General features: G+C 42.5%; 1 protein-coding gene across 1 annotated transcript; it reads right to left on the minus strand.

The window, feature by feature from the left end:
• Positions 1–1,843: 1,843 nt before the first annotated feature.
• On the minus strand, positions 1,844–20,500 carry LOC124007840 (SH3 domain and tetratricopeptide repeat-containing protein 1-like). Its single transcript, XM_046318619.1, has 20 exons — positions 19,653–20,500; positions 18,029–18,079; positions 16,187–16,317; positions 15,452–15,557; positions 10,333–10,476; positions 9,861–10,059; positions 9,657–9,733; positions 9,298–9,493; positions 8,738–8,868; positions 8,376–8,417; positions 6,836–8,221; positions 6,468–6,637; positions 5,622–5,690; positions 5,261–5,384; positions 4,584–4,764; positions 4,349–4,499; positions 4,144–4,266; positions 3,777–3,927; positions 3,314–3,510; positions 1,844–2,988 (listed from the first exon to the last, which is right to left on the minus strand). Exons 1-20 carry the CDS (start codon positions 19,807–19,809, stop codon positions 2,656–2,658), a joined length of 4,119 nt encoding a protein of 1,372 aa, XP_046174575.1. The 5' UTR covers positions 19,810–20,500; the 3' UTR covers positions 1,844–2,655.
• Positions 20,501–21,349: the final 849 nt, after the last annotated feature.

A 21,349-nucleotide genomic window follows, 5' to 3' on the forward strand; every position in this document is an offset into this window, starting at 1 on the left:
GAGGTGGCAGCATCATACTATGGGGATACTTTTCAGCGGCAGGGACTGGGAGAATGGTAAGGACAGAGAGGACAATGAATGGCAAATCCATGCAAATCCATGATGAGAACCTGCTTCAGAGTGCAAACAACCTTAGACTGGGGCCAAGATGTGTGTTCCAACAGGACAATGACCCCAAGAAATACAGCCAAAGCAATGCAGGAATGGCTTCAGAACAAGAATGTGAAAGTCCTTGAGTGGCCCAGCCAAAGCCTAGGCTTGAATCCCATTGAACATCTGTGGAAAGACTTGAAGATTGTTGTTCACCACTGCTCCACATCTAACTTAACAGAGTTTGAGGAAATCTGAAGGGAAGAATGGGAGAACATCCCCTAATTCAGATTAGCAAAATTGATACAGCCATACCCAACACGATTCAAAGCTGTAAACACAGCCAAAGGTGCTTCTACAAAGTATTGACTCAGGGGTGTGAATACTTATGTAAATTAGATCTCATTTTCAATCAATTTGCAAACATTTCTAAAAACATGTTTTCGCTGTCATTATAGGGTATTGTGTGAGGGTGAGAAAAGTCAAGGGGTATGAATACATTCTGAAGGCACTGTAGCTACCTTAAGAATAATGCAGTAACTGCAACTCGCTGTGGATAATAACTTCTGCTAAAATGTAAACGTTGGTAGGATAACTAGATGTTATAACCAGGGCCCAGAGCTTTTCCCTTGTCAAGGGGGCACATGGTGGCCCCAGTCAGTGGCAATTTTAGCATGTAAATCTTGGTGGGACAAATCCCCCAAATTCTTTGGGGATGCATGCCAGCAAAGTCACAGCACAATACATGAATTGCACTATAACGGTGACCAACAACAGCGTCCCAACAGCAGTCCCAACACCTTACCACTGTTACACCTGGCTATCAGCAGAGCCTTGTCGAGCAGCGAAACAGTTAATTCAGCCTCATTTATTGCCTTTAAAAAAACATAGCTGATATGACTGACTTCCTTAGACAAACGTGATTTCTACTGACAATTGATATGTGCAAACTAAACCATAAGGGGATGACAAGCGAATAAGAGGCAATCCATCATTTCGATTAAGACCTTAACTGAGCGAGCGATGACGCACTTAGTCAATATAACTATTTGCTCAGCACTTTTGAAATGTAGAGTGACAGAATTCAGAACAAGGGCCGTTCTTACAGTATTCTCCCTGTACACCAAGTCAGAATTTTAGGATAAAGGGGGCATATAAGCAAACAATGAAAACACTTACAATATTCAATGATTACATTTCTCTAAAACAGGTTATAGGCTACATGTGCACCACCTAGTCAGAACAGTATTTGAAATTAAGAGGGAGAAAGACAAAATTATTAGAGTGAAGCACATGGGCTACTAACAGCTTACTACACAACATACAATATAATCATTTATATTATAACCATCATATCGAAGTAAACTTGGAGTCACAAGATTATATGGTGTGTGGTCCTCCCACTATGACTCAGGAAACCATGCAGTTTATTAGACTACAGATGAAATAAGTTATGAACTTAACAGGGTGGGGAAAGTGGACGGTGATGAGCTTGATGCTCCTTTCCAATAAATATCAAGGGTTTTATTCTGGTGACTTGATGATCGACATTTGACAAATAAATATTCTCTTTCTTATCCATTATAATCTCATGATGTAGACTACCAGCACAGCATACCTGTACTGGATCTGCCAACTGTTGGCTAGAGTGCACGTGCCCAGACCAGAGGAGGCACATTTTCTATTCAACTCAACAGTTTCTGTGACAAAACTATCAGTAGAGTAAAAAAAAGAAAAATGCCATGGAAACACATTGACTCTTTCAATTTTTATTCATTACATGAAAACCTAAGCGAAAAAGTACAATTTGTGTGCACTACGTCATCACGCATTGATTTTTTTATCTACAACAAGTCCGTTGGGTGGAAACACCACTGATGGGAAAATGTGCATATTTTCATTATGCGGATTGTTGAATATTCGCATGAAAACCTTTGAGCCGATTGGATGGAAAACTAGCTAATCATACAAAAAAAGGCATTGACGGCTTATCAGAGTGCTGACTTAGGATCAGTTTTGCCTTTTTGGATCAGAATAAATACGACTGTATGGACAGATCCTAGATCAGCACTCCTACTATGAGACACTGTGGATATGGGCCCAGCCGCGCAGTCCAAGTGGTCTTCACTCTCACAGAGCAATTCACTCCACTGTAACCTGCAACAGCTGGACCTTCTCCATTATCTTCTCTGACTTTTTATATGAGATATCTTTCATGATTCATTACTTTCACCATGACTTAACTCATTTCTGGTCATCAACTGAAGACAATTATAGATATTCAGTCATTGCTGTATGATTCTATTCTAAGTGATATTGTTCAGTAAGGCACAGAACACTGATTGGCAAAATCCCATTAACACATCTCAGCAGTTCAAAAATTACATATTTAAACCGAAGGCCTACAACGCCCACTTGGCACAATATCCTCCAACACCCATAAACTCTCTAGCCTGAGTGCCAGTCTGTTGGTGCTATCATAGCAACTCCTTGTAACTCATTGTCATGTTTTGCTTGACAATGAGCATTGGAGTTGGTAAGAGCACAAACAGATCTGGGTCCAGGCTATAACCTCTCCCCTCTTCTCACTAACTTCAAACCAATATGGCCGTTTGGCGGTGACTTATTTCTTGGTTCCTGGATGTTCACCCTGTTCGTCTTGTACTGTGACATACTGCTGAAGATCTGGTCTGGCGAGAGGTTGATGCGTCGTACATTGAGGTCGGAGGCGAACGCTCGTGCTTTCTGGTAGAAGAAGAGGGACAGTTCCCGATCAACCAGGAAGTTGTGGTAGATGGTAGCCAATCGGGTGCAGAGCTGGAGCTGGGACTTCTTGTTGCCGATGTCCATGGCTGCAGCAAGTGCTAGGTGGTAGTACCCTGCGGCGTCATACGGGTCCTAAGTGTCAAAGGTGAAAAGTTAGGGGTTAGAGGTAAGGTTGGTTCGGGTCAGTGGAGGAATCGTTGAAGCCGTTTTGGTTTGGTCCATGTAAATCAAGCGTTATATAGCCACAATGAAATGGAAATTCATGCATATGTTTTCAACATGTTTTCGAGGGTTGGCATCAACTCCATCTTGACACGGAATTTCTCCAAAGGAGTGCAATTCAAAGTTTAACTTTTGGGATCAAATTTTAATTTCTTATAGATATGTATTTAAAACCTGAAAATACAACAAACTGCCCAGTCATGAATTCCATTGATTGATTGATTGATTTGATTACCTTCAGGTCATAGAATATAATGTCCCCCAGCGTCCGATACACCCTGACATAGTACAGGGTTTCCTCATCAAACTCCAGGGGCGTGGGGCAGAGGGAGAGGGCCTTCAGGTAGTAGTGTTCAGCCAGCTCAAACTGACCCAGACAGTGGTACAGAGTAGCCAGGCGGTGGAACGCCACACGCTCGTTCAGACGGTTTCCTATATGAAGTACAACCGTGGTTTCATTAGTTAGTATTTCTTCACAGAAAGAGCCTGGGTGCACTTGTTTTTACTTCCTGGCACGGATTCTGCTGATGGCGGCTTTTTGTTATTGTTGTAATAACTGTGATGTGGTTGTTTTTTCCTGCCAAACCTTACTGGAATGCACTGACTGTAATTCACTCTGGATAAGAGCATCTGCGATATGTAAATACATATTTCTATTGGAAAATACAAGCAAGGACGGGCTCTGTTGTGTGTCCTACCCAGTTTAACACTGATGTCCAGGGCGGTCTGGGCGTACTCAACAGCCTCCCCATACAGCTTCATCTGCAGCAGCAGCTCCACCAGCTTGTTAGACAGTCTCAGTCTGACCTCTGTACTGCTGGTTTTCACCGCGATGGGCAGGGCACGGTCCTAACACACACACACACACACACACACACACACACACACACACACACACACACACACACACACACACACACACACACACACACACACACACACACACACACACACACACACACACACACACACACACACACACACACACACACGAGGTGGGTCACACACATACATACACCACCCCTGTCCTACCCCATAGAAGCAGTGTGTGCGTCTGTGTCGTACCCCATATAAGCAGACAGCCTTCTCTCTCTCCGTTGAGCTGTTGAAGAAGACGTCCCCTGCTGCCTCCAGCAGCTGTAGGATGAAGTGTGTGTCTCCCGTACTCACCCCCACATCTTGGGCCACCTGGGAGGAAATACAAGAGGTAACATGTCAATGTAACTCTGAGTGACTGCTGTCTGCACTGTGCTATAGAATAGGTTCTGACCTGTAAATAAAGGTCCACCAGTTCAGTCTGGCCCAGCAGGTGGTATATCTTCCCAGCCTGTAACCAGGCGTAAGCCTCCTTCTCCCTCCGGCCCAGGTCTATGAAGATCCCCAGGCTACGCTTAGTGTAGTCCAGAGCAGACCGCCTAGCCCTGGACACAGAGATGGAAAGCATGGGGAATGTTATCATTTGCTGCCAAATAAATAGATAGAGAGGGAGGGACGGACGGACGGACCTCTCTGTCCCCAGACTAAGGTATAGCTGGCTGATGGTCTCCAACACCTCTCCTTCCTGTCTCCTGTCTCCCCGGGTCACCAGCAGGGCCAGCTGATGTTCGTTGTAGATGATGCACTGGGCCTCATCCGGACACACTGTTCTGTAAAGGTGGCACAAGCGTCGCGTCACGCTCAACTGACCTGGGAGAGGGGAATAGAGCACGGAGAGTCGGATTAACAGCATCTTTCTGTTAGCCTACTGAGCTAAAGCCTCAACATTCGCCAGAGGAGTAACCCATATTTGGGGCAGAAGTGATGAATCGGGTATACTGCAAATGAAATTCATTCCATATGTTCAGTATATAGTAACTTAATATTTAAACATTCAAATCTTAAATAAATACATTATAGAACTGTAGAATGCATAACCCATGTCATTTTAGCAGGGAAATATTCACGTATGAAAGATTCTGCATCTCGGTTTCGCCAACAAAAACTAACCACAGGCTTGAGAGTATTTCCTTTCCTTGGATCCAATACCAACGTTCTCAGAGGTTCCCCATACCTCCTAATGTTGATTCAGCTGACGGCTAGTGGCGAGAATAGTGTTTGAACCTGTATGTGAGCCATGTATTCTCTAGCATTGTGGTGACACTAGGAAATGATGGTTTCAACAAAATAAAACAAATGAACGTACTGTCTGAGTGGTTTGACTTGATAGCCATGAGTAGAGCCCATTCATAGTAGATCTTTCCTCTGTCCAGGTGTCTCTGGTTCACATAGTACTGTCCCAGCTCCAACAGCACGGTGGTAAAGTTCACCTTGAATAACAAAAGGTAACGACTAATGACAAAAGGTTATAATGTATATTATATGGCTGTTATAAAGGCTTTATGAAAGCATTCATAATGACACCTGCAGTAAATTGTAACGCTAACAAGTATTACATAGAACAAAATAAATAAATAAAATAGTACATTTTTTTACATGAAAAATAAATAAAATAAAGTTGTCCTCCTAATAGGGATGTGTAAAAATAAAAAATGAATAAAATGAACCTCATGTTCTTGTCCCTCCAGCGCTGACAACATCTCAACAGCTTCTGTTAGATGCTGCTCCGCTAACCTCTGAGGATGAAGAGACAGGACTGCTAATCTATCTGGAATCCTAATTAAAGTAGCAACATTTCACCAACTTTCCCCAAAATTAACTGATTTTCCGGGAAATCCCTGTTGGAATATTCACGGATTCTTTCCAAACAGGATTTCTGGAAAACCTGGGAATTTTGTAATCATAATTCATTTATCAAATCAAATGTTATTTGTCACATGCGCCAAATACAACCGGTGTAGACGAAACCATGAAATGCTTACTTACGAGCCCATTCCAAACAATGCAGAGTTAAAAAGTTTTTAAAATTGTCTAACTAAAAAAAGGAAATAGTAACACAATAAAATAATATATTTCTGATCATATACCTTAGTCCCAGCCTTCATATACCTTAGCCCCAGCCTTCATATACCTTAGTCCCAGCCTTCATATACCTTAGCCCCAGCCTTCATATACCTTAGTCCCAGCCTTCATATACCTTAGTCCCAGCCTTCATATACCTTAGTCCCAGCCTTCATATACCTTAGCCCCAGCCTTCATATACCTTAGCCCCAGCCTTCATGCCTTCATATACCTTAGCCCCAGCCTTCATATACCTTAGCCCCAGCCTTCAGACACAATAACCCCAGCCTTCATATACCTTAGCCCCAGCCTTCAGACACAATAACCCCAGCCTTCATATACCTTAGCCCCAGCCTTCATATACCTTAGCCCCAGCCTTCAGACATAATAACCCCAGCCTTCATATACCTTAGCCCCAGCCTTCAGACACAATAACCCCAGCCTTCATATACCTTAGCCCCAGCCTTCAGACACAATAACCCCAGGTTAGCTTCTGCTACTGCCCAGTTAGCCCGGTCCTCACACTCCTCACACACATCAATGGCCGTCTGGTAGCTCTCTACTGCCCTCCTCAGGTCCCCCATGCTTCGCAAGGCTACACCCCTCATGTTGTGGACCAGTCCTTGAGATGAGATTGTACTTCATTAATCTCTAAGGGCAAATTAGTTTGTCATACTTACAGCAGTAGTAAATAAATGATACAAATACTCACATATTTTTACAATAACACAAACAAGCATTACAAGGTATCTACAAAAAAATACATATGTAGAGGTAAGTTCAACAGTATAGTATGTGCAAAATAACAACTTAAGTGTACCTTCCTGTGGGGTAGTGCAATGTTCTGGCATGGAGGCCAGCACTGAGTCGAGGATGTCTAGAGAAACCTCTGGTTGGCTGTTACAGATGTGGAGCCATGCTAGCCACACAAGGGCGATGTTTCGTTCAGGAATGCTAGAGGTGCCCGATGATGATGACGGCGCACAATGATGGTCTATGAGAGTGTGCATGGAGCGTACGGCGTGACCTAGCATCCCATGTTCCTGAAACAGCTGGGATAGGCAGAGTGTTAGAGCCTGGCTTAGAGTGTGGTCACCAGTGCCACCGACTCCATCTAATCGCCCAGTGAAGGAGAGCGACTGGCTGAGATATGGAGCCACTTGAGCCGGAATGGCGACGTCCTGCTTCCGGATCCCATAGAGTCTGTCTGTGTTCTCCAGAACCAGCCCCATTCCATTCAGACAATCGGCTAGCCTAGCAGACGGATGCATCGTGGCTCTCCTGGCCGAGCTGACACAGAGGTGAGGGAGGGAGAGCTGGCTGTACAACCCCGCCAGGCTGAGGTAGCCATGGCTGGGCACGACGCTCCGGACACCAGGGGGCTCCGCCAAGAGAACCAGAAGCCTCTCCAGGAAGGGAACGGTGTCCGCCGCCTCTCCTCGCCTCCAGTGGAGCTTGGCCAAAAGGAAGCATGCTCTGGCTTCTGCCATTTTATTGTGACTAAGCACCGCCTTCTTCAGGATAAATTTCAGAACTTCTGAGTCTTTCTCCACTGTCGAGACGCAGTAAGGGATGCCCATTAGCAGCGCAGCGATCCGCTCCGACAGAGCCAAGTATTTCTCTGTATTTTTCTGCATGAGATAGATCACCGCTAGGTTAGCGTAAATGCTAGCTAGCATTAGCATGTCCGTGAAGATGTCTCGAGGGACGCTAAGGGCCTCCTCGAAGTAGACGCGAGCCTGGGAAAATTTTGATCGTCCTGCGCAGAGTTTCCCCAAAAGGAAACAGAGGCGGCTCTGGGACCAATGGAGACGTTTCTTCCTGGCAGTTTCCCTGGCAACACCTAGATACGCCACTAATTTGTCAACGTCGTCGGAGTGGCCAGTGAAAGTGGCGAGGAGCCGTTCTGGAGTTTGGCCATAGAGGGCGCCAAACTCTGACTTGTAGTTGCTGCCACCCAGGAAGGATAGAAGAGGAAGGAATTTCTCCTGGTTGGTGGTGGTGCCTTCCTCAACTGGTTGGATGGTGAAGTGAGGCCCGCTGGGTAATGTAGTCTTAGAGGTCTCACTCTGGTCCTCCAGAGTTCCATTTGACGTCACAGTTGCTTGAGGCACCTTCGATTTCATCTTCCCTTTTAGCAGAATCTCTTCAATCTTCCTCCTCAGTTCTGCTTGTTGGTGAGCGTCCATGTTGCCTTGGGAACCATCTGCAAGACATTAGATGAAGATCATTATTTATGATTTTGTTGACATGTGGGAGGAATCAGAAAAAGGGAATTATTTGAAAGTTTTCCAAGTTGAGAAAAAAAATACTCAAACACAATAGTCCATAAGTACAAAGCAAACAATAAATAGCCCTACTTTGAGTTGGTTCATTTAGAGAATCCGGTTGAGCAATCAGATCTGGAATGAAAGCAATAATTAATGAATCAATATCAAAACAGACCGTCTTTACACAGTAAGCAAGTCAAAGAGAGCAAAAATAAAAACAAGCTGTACTTGCTGGCAGCTGTTCATCACCAAGAAAAGCCCCTGAGCAATTCCCAATTTCTGTCTCACCAAGAAAAGAGCCCCTGAGCAATTCCCAATTTCTGTCTCACCAAGAAAAGAGCCCCTGAGCAATTCCCAATTTCTGTCTCACCAAGAAAAGAGCCCCTGAGCAATTCCCAATTTCTGTCTCACCAAGAAAAGAGCCCCTGAGCAATTCCCAATTTCTGTCTCACCAAGTTTGTAGACATGTCCAACATCATTCTGGTTGATTTTTTTCAGCAAGGCGATTGTCTCCTCTTTAATCTGATCTTCTTTCAGGTTGAAAAACAACCTCTCTTCTTTCTCTAGGAAAATGTCAGACGCCCTAGAATGGAGTTAATAAAACTAAATGTCTACTAAATTCAGACAAGGTAGAATGATAACACTTTCTAAAAGGAACGTTCCTCTCAGAACAGCCTCAAGTCATCGGGGAACAGACTCTACAAGGTGTCGAAAGCATTCCACAGTGATGCTGGCCCATGTTGACTCCAATGCTTCCCACAGTTGTGTCAAGTTGGTTGGATGTCCTTTGGGTGGTGGACCATTCTTGATACACATAGGAAACTGTTGTGTGTGGAAAACTACACTTGAGTAGCTGATACCATCGAGCTGCATAGTTGCTGGCATACCAATCACCATGTAAGTGTTCTATTTAATTCTATGAATATATCACTACTGGATACATGATGACACAGCTAATCTGATGCAGTTAACCAGTTAATCAATACATAACTCAGCAGAAGGACACACTTACTCACAAAGGCTATCGGCCGGTCTGACCAGTGTTGTCATCACCAATCCCACTTCTCCTGTCCTCTCCAGTCTGCCAGTGAACCACTCGAAGCACGACACCAACAGGCCCACAATGATGATGCGGTCGCCCTGCTCCAGGCTTAGCTCGTCTGGCCCACCGGCGTCATACTCAACAGTGGCCACGCAAGAGCCAGTGGCTAGCATGGGGAGAGAGAGGTGGACAGGAGAGATTCATTAGAATTTTAAAGTAAGTTTAGACTCTAGAATTCCTCCATATAACTCTAATTCTATGAGAAAAAGGAAAAGTGAAGCCCTTAGAATTAGGATTGTCAAGTGGAATTCAAACAAGGTTCTTCTTACCAAACTGGCAGGGGAAATCACATGCTGGCTTGCCACTGCCAACTAAGATGTTCTCCGCACATGATTTGAGGAACCATCTATAGGGCGGAAACAGGAACGAAATATGTGAATAAAAAGGCGAAACTTGGAAAATTAGCAGTATGCTTCTTCTTCTGTATTGACCAAGAATGAAATAGCTAAGTATACACTAGGCAAAGTACTGACTGGTGGAAGGGGATGACGGGCTCCAGGGCTGGTTTGGGTTTGGTCCCCCGGGCTCCATCCCCCAGGGAGAGTACGGTCCACCCCGAGCCCAGGAACGGGGGCTCAAACAGGGCGATGTCCCCCTGCTCCAGGTAGAGGTCTCTACCAGAGGTGGAGCTGTCAAACATCTGGGTGGAGCTGCAGCTGGCGAACAAGGAACCTGACAGAGGGGGAGATTTGTCATACTTCATTTGTGGGTATAACTAAATAACTAATCATTTGTAGCATTGTAATTAAGAGTATAACATGTATAACATCTCATAACAGCATAACACGGATACTCAATGTTCATGTGATCTGTATGTGCTGACTTTTCAAATGAAGTGCTTCTGTATATTCTGAATACACTACTCTGAATACACCACAGTGAATGTGGGTACCAAAAGCTGTCGAAGTCAGATATTTTAATTCTGTGAGTCACTGGGCGAGTTACCCTCTTGCATAAGGATGCCTTTGTACATGAGGTTGAGAGTCTCCTCTTGGATAGAGATCTCTATGGCAAAGTACTCCTGGTCCAGAGAACTCAACCAGAAGTCCTGGTCCAACAGCAGGTTCTCCATGCACTGACCCAGAAAGCCTGGGGGAAAGAGGTCAAATGTCAGATGTCAATATGTCAGAGGTCAGTCAGAAGTCCTGGTCTAGAAGTAGTTTATGTAATGATTTCCATCGGAGATATAAAATCAGTTACTTTGTTATTTCAGACCCGAACCTGTTCAGGCCCGGGTCGGGTATATCGGGCCCACCCGAACCCGCGAAGACCTCTACTTTGTTTGGTATTTATTAGGATCCCCATTAGCCGCTACAAAATAATTAACTACTCTTCCTGGGGTCCACATGAAACATGATATAGTACATAGTATAGAACATTATTAGTCAAGGACTGAAATACATACATTTAAAAACGTGTCCTATATCATGTCATGACTGTCCTGTGAGGATCCAAATAGGTCAGAACAGCTTTGCAATAAATAACTTCAACCAGACCCCCTCTCACCCGCAGAGGGGGAGGAGGGAACTGGTGGGGATTAACACCTCACACCCTGTTGTAAATCAAGGACAAAACATTCAGACATCCCTCTCTAAATTCCCCCAAGGAATGTACTTTGTTTTAAGAAGAGTTTTCGCGCCAAAAGTCTAACACGTTCAAAAGCAACTACTAGAACAATATTTCTAATATAGAATGTGGGGATTTGTCAGAGGCAACCTAAAATAACACTAATGTCGGTTTGGATGTTATTTTGTGATGTCATTAAAAATATTATAAAAGGAAATACTGTAACTTGGAAAGTATACATACAACATGTACAAAGTTTCCATCCTCTGCGTTGTGCATGCTATATGAAAAAGTATTTGTGTTTTTGTTTTGTTTGGTCCTTCTGTAGCTCAGTTGGTAGAGCATGGCGCTTGTAACGCCAGGGTAGTGGGTTCGATCCCGGGACCACCCATATGTAGAATGTATGCACACATGACTGTAAGTCGCTTTGGATAAAAGCGTCTGCTAAATGGCATATATTGTTAAGAGAGGGATGTGATTTTAGAAACTAAGAGGAAATTGTTTCTATAACTGTGCACAGTAAGTAGTCACCGCCCCCTTGATTGAGGTCAGAGAGTGTGTCAGCCTGACAGAACCGTCCCCTTTTGAACAAACTGTATAAAATGATGGGTTAAGAATTTTCATGTAAATACATACATGATTGCTTACTCCACGCGGGTGGTTCCTGTGCCGCCACCCGCTTGGAGTAAGAAATCAAGTGAGAGTAGTTTCCAAATGTACCAACGTTAAGTGTCTCGGTCCCACTCCCTCTCTCGCCCTCTCCATGTCTTTTGTAACAAGTAGCCCTATTGTTGTCAGTCCACCAGGGACCTGTTTTTAATGTATTAAGTGTGTATGCTTATCAAATCAAATCAAATGTATTTATATAGCCCTTGTACATCAGCTGATATCTCAAAGTGCTGTACAGAAACCCAGCCTAAAACCCCAAACAGCAAGCAATGCAGGTGTAGAAACACAGGGGTTAGGAAAAACTCCCTAGAAAGGCCAAAACCTAGGAAGAAACCTAGAGAGGAACCAGGCTGTGGGGTGGCCAGTCCTCTTCTGGCTGTGCCGGGTGGAGATTATAACAGAACATGGCCAAATGTTCATAAATGACCAGCATGGTTGAATAATAATAAGGCAGAACAGTTGAAACTGGAGCAGCAGCACAGTCAGGTGGAATGGGGACAGCAAGGAGTCATCATGTCAGGTAGTCTTGTGTTACCATTTAATTAGCTAGTAAATAAATAATTAAATCAATTTGCGTAGTACTGAATCTTACCGAGTAAGGCTCGGGTTTTTGCAGATGCAAAGAGGTTACGACTGTTCAGAATGATGATATAATACAAGGTTATGATTAATAAGTTGACTGTTTATAGATGTGATAGGTAAAGACCTTTAGAGTTTAATTCAGGAGATGGTAACTCTTTAAATAACTGCTCTCGTGGTGCCCCAGATCCTAATGAGTTAATTGTTACATGATTCATTTGATCGGGTAACAACACAGTTGATTAGATATATAACAGTGTTCAGATTAATGTTAAAAGTCAAGTCACGACACCTACATATCAGGACATGCACACAACATCTAGGTCTAATACACAGTACAGTGCAAATTACAATACACTATAAAAATGTCTGTGTCTCGTCACAGTCCCCTTTGTGCTGTGTTCTTTTATCTGTTTTTTAAAAACTGGTTTAATTGCTAGCTTGAGTTTACTTGGGGTGGCAGAGAGTTCCCTGTAGTCATGCCTCTATTTAATACTGTGCGTTTCCCAGCCTCTGTTCTGGACCTGGGGACTGTGAAGATACCTCTGGTTGCATGTTTTCTGTTGTGTGTGCCAACTGCTTGAACAGACAGTTCGGTACCTTCAACACCTCACACAAAGACCAATAGTGATGCAGTCAACTTTGAGCCAGGAGAGACTGACATGCATGTTACTGGCACTCGTTCTTTGCCACAGATGACCACAACGCTGGGCAGTAGTCCAGGTGCGACAAAACTAGGGCCTGTAGGACCTGTCTGGTCAACTGAGATGTCAAGAAGGCAGAGCAACGCCCTATCATGGACAGACCTCTTCCCATTTTAGCAACCATTAAGTCCATATCTTTTGACCATGATAGCTTGCTAACTAGGGTTAGACCCAGCAGTTTAGTCTCCTCAACTTGCTCAATAGCCACATTATTCAATAATAGATCCAGATGAGGTTTAGTGTTAAGCGAGTGATTTGTCCCAAAAACTATGCTTTTAGTTAGAGATATTTAGCACCAGCCTATTGCAAGTTACCCATTCTGTAACTGACTGGAACTCTATGTTAAGTGTCTCAGTTATTCATTTTCATGCTACATGTATACTGTTGAGTCATCAGCATACATAGACACACATGTTTTATTCAAGGTCAGTGGAAGGCCATTTGTAAAAATAGAAAACAAAAATGGCCCTAGCCGGCTGCCCTGCGGTACACCACACTGAATTTGTAGAGGCTTCCATTAACGAAGAGAGAGAGAGGATTCCATTAATGAAAACCATCTGTGTTCTATTATAATTGTAACTCTATCCAATAATAAAGGCAGAGGATTCAAATCCACTGAAGTCTAACAAAACAACTCAATCTTTTTACTATCAATTTCTTTCAGCCAATCATCAGTCATTTGTGTCAGTGCCAAGCATGTTAAGTGCCCTTTGTTTTCTGTAAAATAACTTGAAAAAAACGACTTTTTCCCAGAAGTTTGCTAAGCACTTGCAACAGGCTGATTGGTTGCCAATTTGAACCATTTAAACACATTTATATTTTTTAAACTAGTCAGTTATGAACAAATTCTTATTTACAATGACGTCCGGCCGCTGTGCGCCACCCTATGGGACTCTCAATCATGGCTGGATTCGAACCAGTGACAGTAGTGAAGCCTCTTGCACTGAGATGCAGTGCCTTAGACCGCTGCACCACTCGGGAGGCCATTAAAGGGTGCTCTGCTATATTTGGGTAGAAATGACCTCAGACCCCTCCATGTCTGAGGGCAAATGGCATCTTCTAGGCTTAAATTGAAGATGTGACAAACAGGAGTCACAATGTATTCTGTTACCAACCTCAACAATTGACCATCCAGGTTGTTGGCACCAGGTGATTTGTCTGATAGCAACAATTTTTTTCACCTCTTCCACACCCACTTTGAGGAACTTGAAACTACAGTGCTTGTCTTTCATTTTTTGGTCCATTATGCATGAATATGAAGACTCAGCATTTATTGTTTGCATGTCATACCTAAGTCTGCTAATCTCGTCAACAAAACAGTTATTCAAGTGGTTGGCAATATCAAAGGGTTTTGTTATGAACAAGCCATCTGCCTCAATGAAAGATGGAGCAGAGTTTGCGTTCTTGCCTATAATTGTATTTAAAGTATTCCAGCACTTTTAACTTTCATTCATCTTTCTTCCATAGTATAGTTTCATTCTCCTTTTTGTTTAGTTTAGTTACGTGACTTGTCAATTTACTGTATGTTTGCCAGTCTGCTGTGTTGTCAGATTTATTTGCTATTACCTTTGCCTCATCCCTCTCTGCCATACAGTTTTTCAATTCATAAGTTTGCTAGAGAGCATTTGGATGATCCAGAAGAAGATTGGGAGAATGTCATATGGTCAGATGAAACCAAAATATAACTTTTTGGTAAAAACTCAACTCGTCGTGTTTGGAGGAATGCTGTGTTGCATCCAAAGAACACCATACCTACTGTGAAGCATGGGGTGGAAACATAATGCTTTGGGGCTGTTTTTCTGCAAAGGGACCAGGACGACTAATCCGTGTAAAGAAAAGAATGAATGGGGCCATGTATCGTGAGATTTTGAGTGAAAACCTCCTTCCATCAGCAAGGGCATTGAAGATGAAACGTGGCTGGGTCTTTCAGCATGACAATGATCCCAAACACACCGCCTGAGCAACGAAGGAGTGGCTTCGTAAGAAGCATTTCAAGGTCCTGGAGTGGCCTAGCCAGTCTCCAGATCTCAACCCCATAGAAAATCTTTGGAGGGAGTTGAAAGTCCGTGTTGCCCAGCAACAGCCCCAAAACATCACTGCTCTAGAGGAGATCTGCATGGAGGAATGGGCCAAAATACCAGCAACAGTGTGTGAAAACCTTGTGAAGACTTACAGAAAACGTTTGACCTCTGTCATTGCCAACAAAGGGTATATAACAAAGTATTGAGATAAACTTTTGTTATTGACCAAATACTTATTTGCCACCATAATTTGCAAATAAATTCATTAAAAATCCTACAATGTGATTTTCTGGATTTTTTTCTTCTCATTTTGTCTGTCATAGTTGAAGTGTACCTATGAAGAAAATTACAGGCCTCATCTTTTTAAGTGGGAGAACTTGCACAATTGGTGGCTGACTAAATACTTTTTTGCCCCACTGTATTCTATAACCACGTATGTTAAGTTAGGATTCAGAACTTGTGTATCATTCATGTAAATAAAAACCCCATACTATATCTAGTACTTCTTATACTAGACAACATTACCCATTGTGTAATACGTGGTGAACCTCCATATCTCTTCAAATGTTTTGAATGAGACAAATATGGCGTTTTCTTCACAGTTGATGGAAACAAGCCGAGCTGACAGTTCCTAAAAGTACAGGAGAGGAAAACAGAGAAGAGTTCTAAATGTACATGATTTCTCACAAACTACTGTATAAAGCAATGTAATATGTTAATAAAGTACACAATAAGAACAAATACAACCTGATAACACAAACACTTCAAATGCAAAACTGGTGATATGACCATACACAATGCATTCATTATATTCACTATAACTTTTCACACTCGCGATAATTCCACAAAAGCTGAGACAAAGTATTGACAAAATGTGCTGAGTACAGTATCATAGCAAATGCATTTTTAGCAGCCTATGTAGATTACAGGAGTACAAATAGATTACAGCTGTACATAAAGATTACATGAAAATTACATAGGTTAACATTTATTGTCCTGAATCTTTCCCTGGAGGCAGAACTGAGCGATTTCCACTAAATGGGCCAACTGCAAAGTCAAAATTGTCTATATCGTAGTTCATGAAAACAAAAATGATATTTTGTGTCTACATTTAAGGTTAATATCAGGTTTTATGACTTTGTGGCTGTGCTAGCTACTGACCACTCTGCAGCGATGCCTCCAGGTCAAGAGTTCTGACAATAAATGCCAACCTGTGACAAGACTAACCTGGATACATAAAAGGTTAATAGAGTGTTATACCATGAAGAGAGCGTTGACCTCTATGCTGTCGGCCTCCAGGAGGCGGAGTTTCCCCCTCAGCACTTCCTGTGACCCCTCGTCTGCAGGAAGCTTGTCCGGCCCCTCCACCATGGCCAACAGCATGGGCAGCGCTGGAAACACACAAGGACACGTTAAAAATCACCATTAGTCTATGACAGGCTGAGTATGGGCAATCCTTCTCTAGTTAATGTTTTGTAGGAGAGAAGAGGTGACAGAGATACTCTGGTGACTTTGTAATAAACAATAATGCTATTTCTCAAAACACCACGTAGAAGTAATTCACTTCAGTCAGCAGTTCAAAAGTGTCGTTTGAGGTTTGTCATAGTTAAAAGACTAAAAACGACTCAGAACAACAATGTCAATATCCTGACAGGTACAGTACTAATACTGTCTCCTCAACTTTACTTCCCGTTTCTTTATTAACCAACGGCCATTTTGGACACAATCATCTCACCACTTACAGAAAAACCACATGATTTCACATGCGAAATTGAATGTGAAATCATGTGTTTTTGGAACACTTGATCGTGTTTTCACATGTGTAGTTCCATGTTATCACATGTTGCTTTACATGTCTCGTGTTATCATATTAACTTCACATACGATCACGTGATCACATGAAAACATGTGTTTTTGGAACACTTAATAGGTGTCCACATGACATTCATGTTGTTTTTCAGTAAGGGACTGGTCTGGTGACCCTGTGATTGACAGTGAATGACCCACAGAGATTAATCAATGACTTCAAAGTGGCTTTCTCAGGCTCTCTCAGGTCCAAGGTACAAGAATCATAGTTCAAATTCACTGTCAAATACATGCTTTTTCCATGATGAGAAGTGAATTTCCAGCCTGGTCCCAGATCTGTTTGTGCTGTCTTGCCATCTCCTATGGTCACTGTCACACCAAATGTAACAATAACCATAGGAGTTAGCAAGACAGCACAAACCGATCTGGGACCAGGCTAGTGAATTCTAGTTTAATAGCATACAGGCTACTGCTTTCGTGAGACAAGAGAAGAAAGAGTGCAGAACACACAATAACTGCAGTAAGTTGTTTATTGGTACACTAAAAACCACAGTCGGAATATACAAAATATAAAAACAGTTTCCTACTGAACAAACATGAAACTCTTAACTCATAACTTATATGATTGTAATATGACCCAATGTCACCTCGCCTTTTTAATGGTTGACTTTGAGTCTGCAGTCATAGCGTGGGTCAAACCACTACAGCAGTGCTCAGTGTGTTGCGCTCAACCTAGCCTGGTCCCAGATCTGTCTCCATTGCTGTCATTATTGAGTGACAGGGAGTTGGCATGATAGCATAAATAGGCTGGCACTCAGGCTACTCTCTACCCCTATTTTGATACTGGAAGCATGAGGCTGTATGAAATAGCCTGATGGTTCATAGCAGAATGAGTCATTCAAAACCCACAGTTGAATCTTAGACCTCATAATGGCAAGAGAGAGAGTTAAACCCATAAACCATAACTTTACTCCAACTACCACAGCCAAACCCCAAACTCTCCCCCCTTCTTTTGGAAATACTGTGGTTGGAACCTTCATGAAATTCCATTCTGTTAAATTCTCAGTTTCCACAATGAGAATGAAGTGTCTGATATACATACATTGAACGATTGAAAATGGAAATCCCCCTTTCACTGAAAGGTGTCATATTTCTGGGTCTGTATTAATACAGTGTCTCAGGGTATGATCTAGGATCAGTTTAGCCTTGTAGATCATAATGAATAAGATTACATGGACCAGTGGGAACTGATTCTAGATCAGCCCTGTAAAGTAGATACAGTCATTAGTTAGTCACCTGTTGGGAAGCCGTCTTCGGATGTGCCTGCTCCTCTGGAGCTGGAGCGCTCTGCAATATACAGACATGTTCATTTAATACTGAACACAGTATGTATGCTACTTTGATCGAGTGTAAGAAGTAGGTAAACAAAATAACCTAAAAATTAAAAGGTGACATGCCCAAAAGTTCTTTATTGGCCTTTTGGCTGAAATGTCCTTTATGTGTTTATTATGACAAGAGCAGGAAAACATATGATCCCTAGTCCTCTACCCATGTTTCCTATGTGTGCTATCGCTTTCACACACACACACACACACACACACACACACACACACACACACACACACACACACACACACACACACACACACACACACACACACACACACACGAGGAAATATCTGATTTCATAACAGTGTCACCAACTAAACAAGAAGGAAGAATTGAGAGAAAGGGGGCAGGGTCACCAAACAGACCACCATAGATAGAACTGAAACAACGATCAAGTTGTCAAATAACCCTCTTTTAAACTGAGCTTGTATGACTAGCACAGACAGTGTCACCAGCAAAGCACTCCCACACAATAACACCTCCTCCTCCATGCTTTACCGTGGGACATACACATGTAGAGATCATCCGTTCACCCCACACTGCGTCTCACAAAGACACGGCGGTTGGAACCAAAAATCTCAAATTTGGACTCCAGACCAGAGGACAGATTTCCACCGGTCTAATGTCCATTGCTCGTGTTTCTTGGCCCAAGCAAGTCTTCTTATTTGTGTCCTTTAGTAGTGGTTTCTTTGCAGCAATTCAACCATGAAGATCTGATTCACACAGTCTCCTCTGAACAGTTGTTGTTGAAATGTGTCTGTTACTCGAACTCTGTGAAGCATTTATTTGGACTGCAATTTCTGGGGCTGGTAACTCTAATGAACTTTTCCTCTGCAGCAGAGGTACGTCTGGGTCTTCCTTTCCTGTGGCGTTCCTCATGAGAGCCAGTTTCATCATAGTGCTTGATGGTTTTTGCGACTGCACTTGAAGAAACTTTCAAAGTTCTTGAAATTGTCCGGATTGACTGACCTTCATGTCTTAAAGTAATGAAGGACTGTCGTTTCTCTTTGCTTATTTGAGCTGTTCTTGACATAATATGGACTTAACCCTAATGGTAAAAGACCATCTTCTGTACACCCCCCTACCTTGTCACATCATAACTGATTGGGTCAAACGCATTAAGAAGGAAAGAAATTCCACAAATTAACTTAAGGCGGCAGCACACCTGTTAATTGAAATGCATTCCAGATGACTACCTCATGAAGCTGGTTGAGAGAATGCCAAGAGTGTGCAAAGCTGTCATCAAAGCAAAGGGTGGCTATTTGAAGAATCTCAAATATAAAATATATTTTGATTTGTTTAACACTTTTTTGTTTTCTACATGATTCCATATGTGTTATTTCACAGTTGTGATGTCTTCACTCTTATTCTACAATGTAGAAAATAGTAAAAATAAAGAAAACCCTTTGAATGAGGTGTTCTGAGACTTGACTGGTAGTCCTAAAAACAATATCACGGTATGCTACTACCGCAGAGGCAGATTGTGGATCTGTGTGTCATTTTAATGTCACTTTATGGATCAATGACTCACCCATTTTTCTACTTCTGGTCCCCTTTTTTACCGGATCATGGTTGTGGTCTTCTGCTGAGAGCTCTCTCCGGTAATGGCGAGTGCTAGTATCCATACGGTTAACCACCGCCACGGGTTCCACCTCTTGTTCCGCGGTTGACATAATTAACTTTTTCATGTTGTAGCCCTACTTTAAACTCCCCGAGCGAAGCTGGATATCATGAGCATCTGTACCCTCCTCGCGCCGTGCGCACACTATCCATGGGTACGTCACAAATGTTTACTACCACTGTCGAAGAGGGCGTGAGACGTTAAAACCGCTGACTTAGAGATGCCTTGTAGAAGAATATCAATATTGTGTTGTCACTTAATGGTCCATAGAAGCGTTACTTATTCCAAAGTCAGATCTTTGGTGAAAAGTCGGTGATTGTCATCCGTTGTTTTGCTTACAGAGGATTTCCCAACTCCATCAGAATTGTTCTGTCCTGTGACGTTTGGCACACGAGCTGCTCCAGTGTGCCATCGGTGCGAAGAAAGTGCAGCTGACTGCAGGGAACAGGTTAATAATCGCTGACTGAACAAATAAAGTTTCTTTCTTTTCTTAAATCCACCGCGCTGTTCTGTCAACAGAAGGATTTCGCTGTTGTAAATATAGGCCATTGACTGGGAAAGTTTAACTGTTTTCTCAATCCTCAGATACATTTTTCCAGAAGTTTGAGTGCTAAGTGTCGTATATACAACTTTTTCACTTTGACCTCGTCGTGGCATTCATAATTCCTTGCTATTTCAGCTATTTCCTATTGAGAAATTGAAAATGCTACGCGCATGCACGCACGTAGCCTACGTGTACGTACATAAAACACAACTGCTTAGGCCTATTGATTAATGTAGTCATTTAACCATTTCCACAGTCAGCTGCTGCGTACTCTAAAATAAGTGTCCTTTGCCCAAGCTAACCTCTGTCACATCCTAGGAAGAGAGTCAGCGCTTCCCTTTCCTCCTCTCTATCAGCCTGGCCTGGAGTTAACACTTAGTCTCGGAGACCAGAGCCCTGTCTATCATGTCCAACTGAATGGAAAGAATGACTCACTATTTCCATTCGAATCTGTTAGAATAAATAAATAAACCAGGTTCCAAGCCCGTTTTGCACTATGAAACACCTAAAAGGTGTTTGAACCTAGATTAGACAATAAGCAAACAATAAAGCTATTGAATAATATTTATTCAACGTCACACACTTAAAAAAACACTTAAACATACGTTTTTAAAATGACATTCGTAAGCACGTTTCTTTGGTGAAAAAGTCGAACCTTAGGTTCTGTTTTCCCGGGAAATAAGCTTCTGTCAAAATCGAATACATGATAGATATCAATTATGATGTTAGGGTTCCTTGATAATGGCATTCTATTAAGTGTCTGAATTTCACGTTATTTCCCGGGAAACAGAACCAAATATTACACTGGAATGCATTTATCACCCAAAGACAAATTAAATCATTTCAGAACTGAAACATTTATTTTAATAAGAAGATGTGTCTGAGTTACAATGATATCCAAACGTTTCCATCTAATTTACAAGCCTAATTTTGCATAGGTCCCAATTCCTTATGGACCCTGATCAAAAGTAGTGCACTACATAGGGAATAGGGTGCCATTTCTCTAATCAAAAGTAGTGCACTATGTAGGGAATAGGGTGCCATTTCTCTAATCAAAAGTAGT

The sequence above is a fragment of the Oncorhynchus gorbuscha genome, linkage group LG21 (assembly GCF_021184085.1).
Source record: "Oncorhynchus gorbuscha isolate QuinsamMale2020 ecotype Even-year linkage group LG21, OgorEven_v1.0, whole genome shotgun sequence".
NCBI lineage: Eukaryota > Metazoa > Chordata > Actinopteri > Salmoniformes > Salmonidae > Oncorhynchus > Oncorhynchus gorbuscha.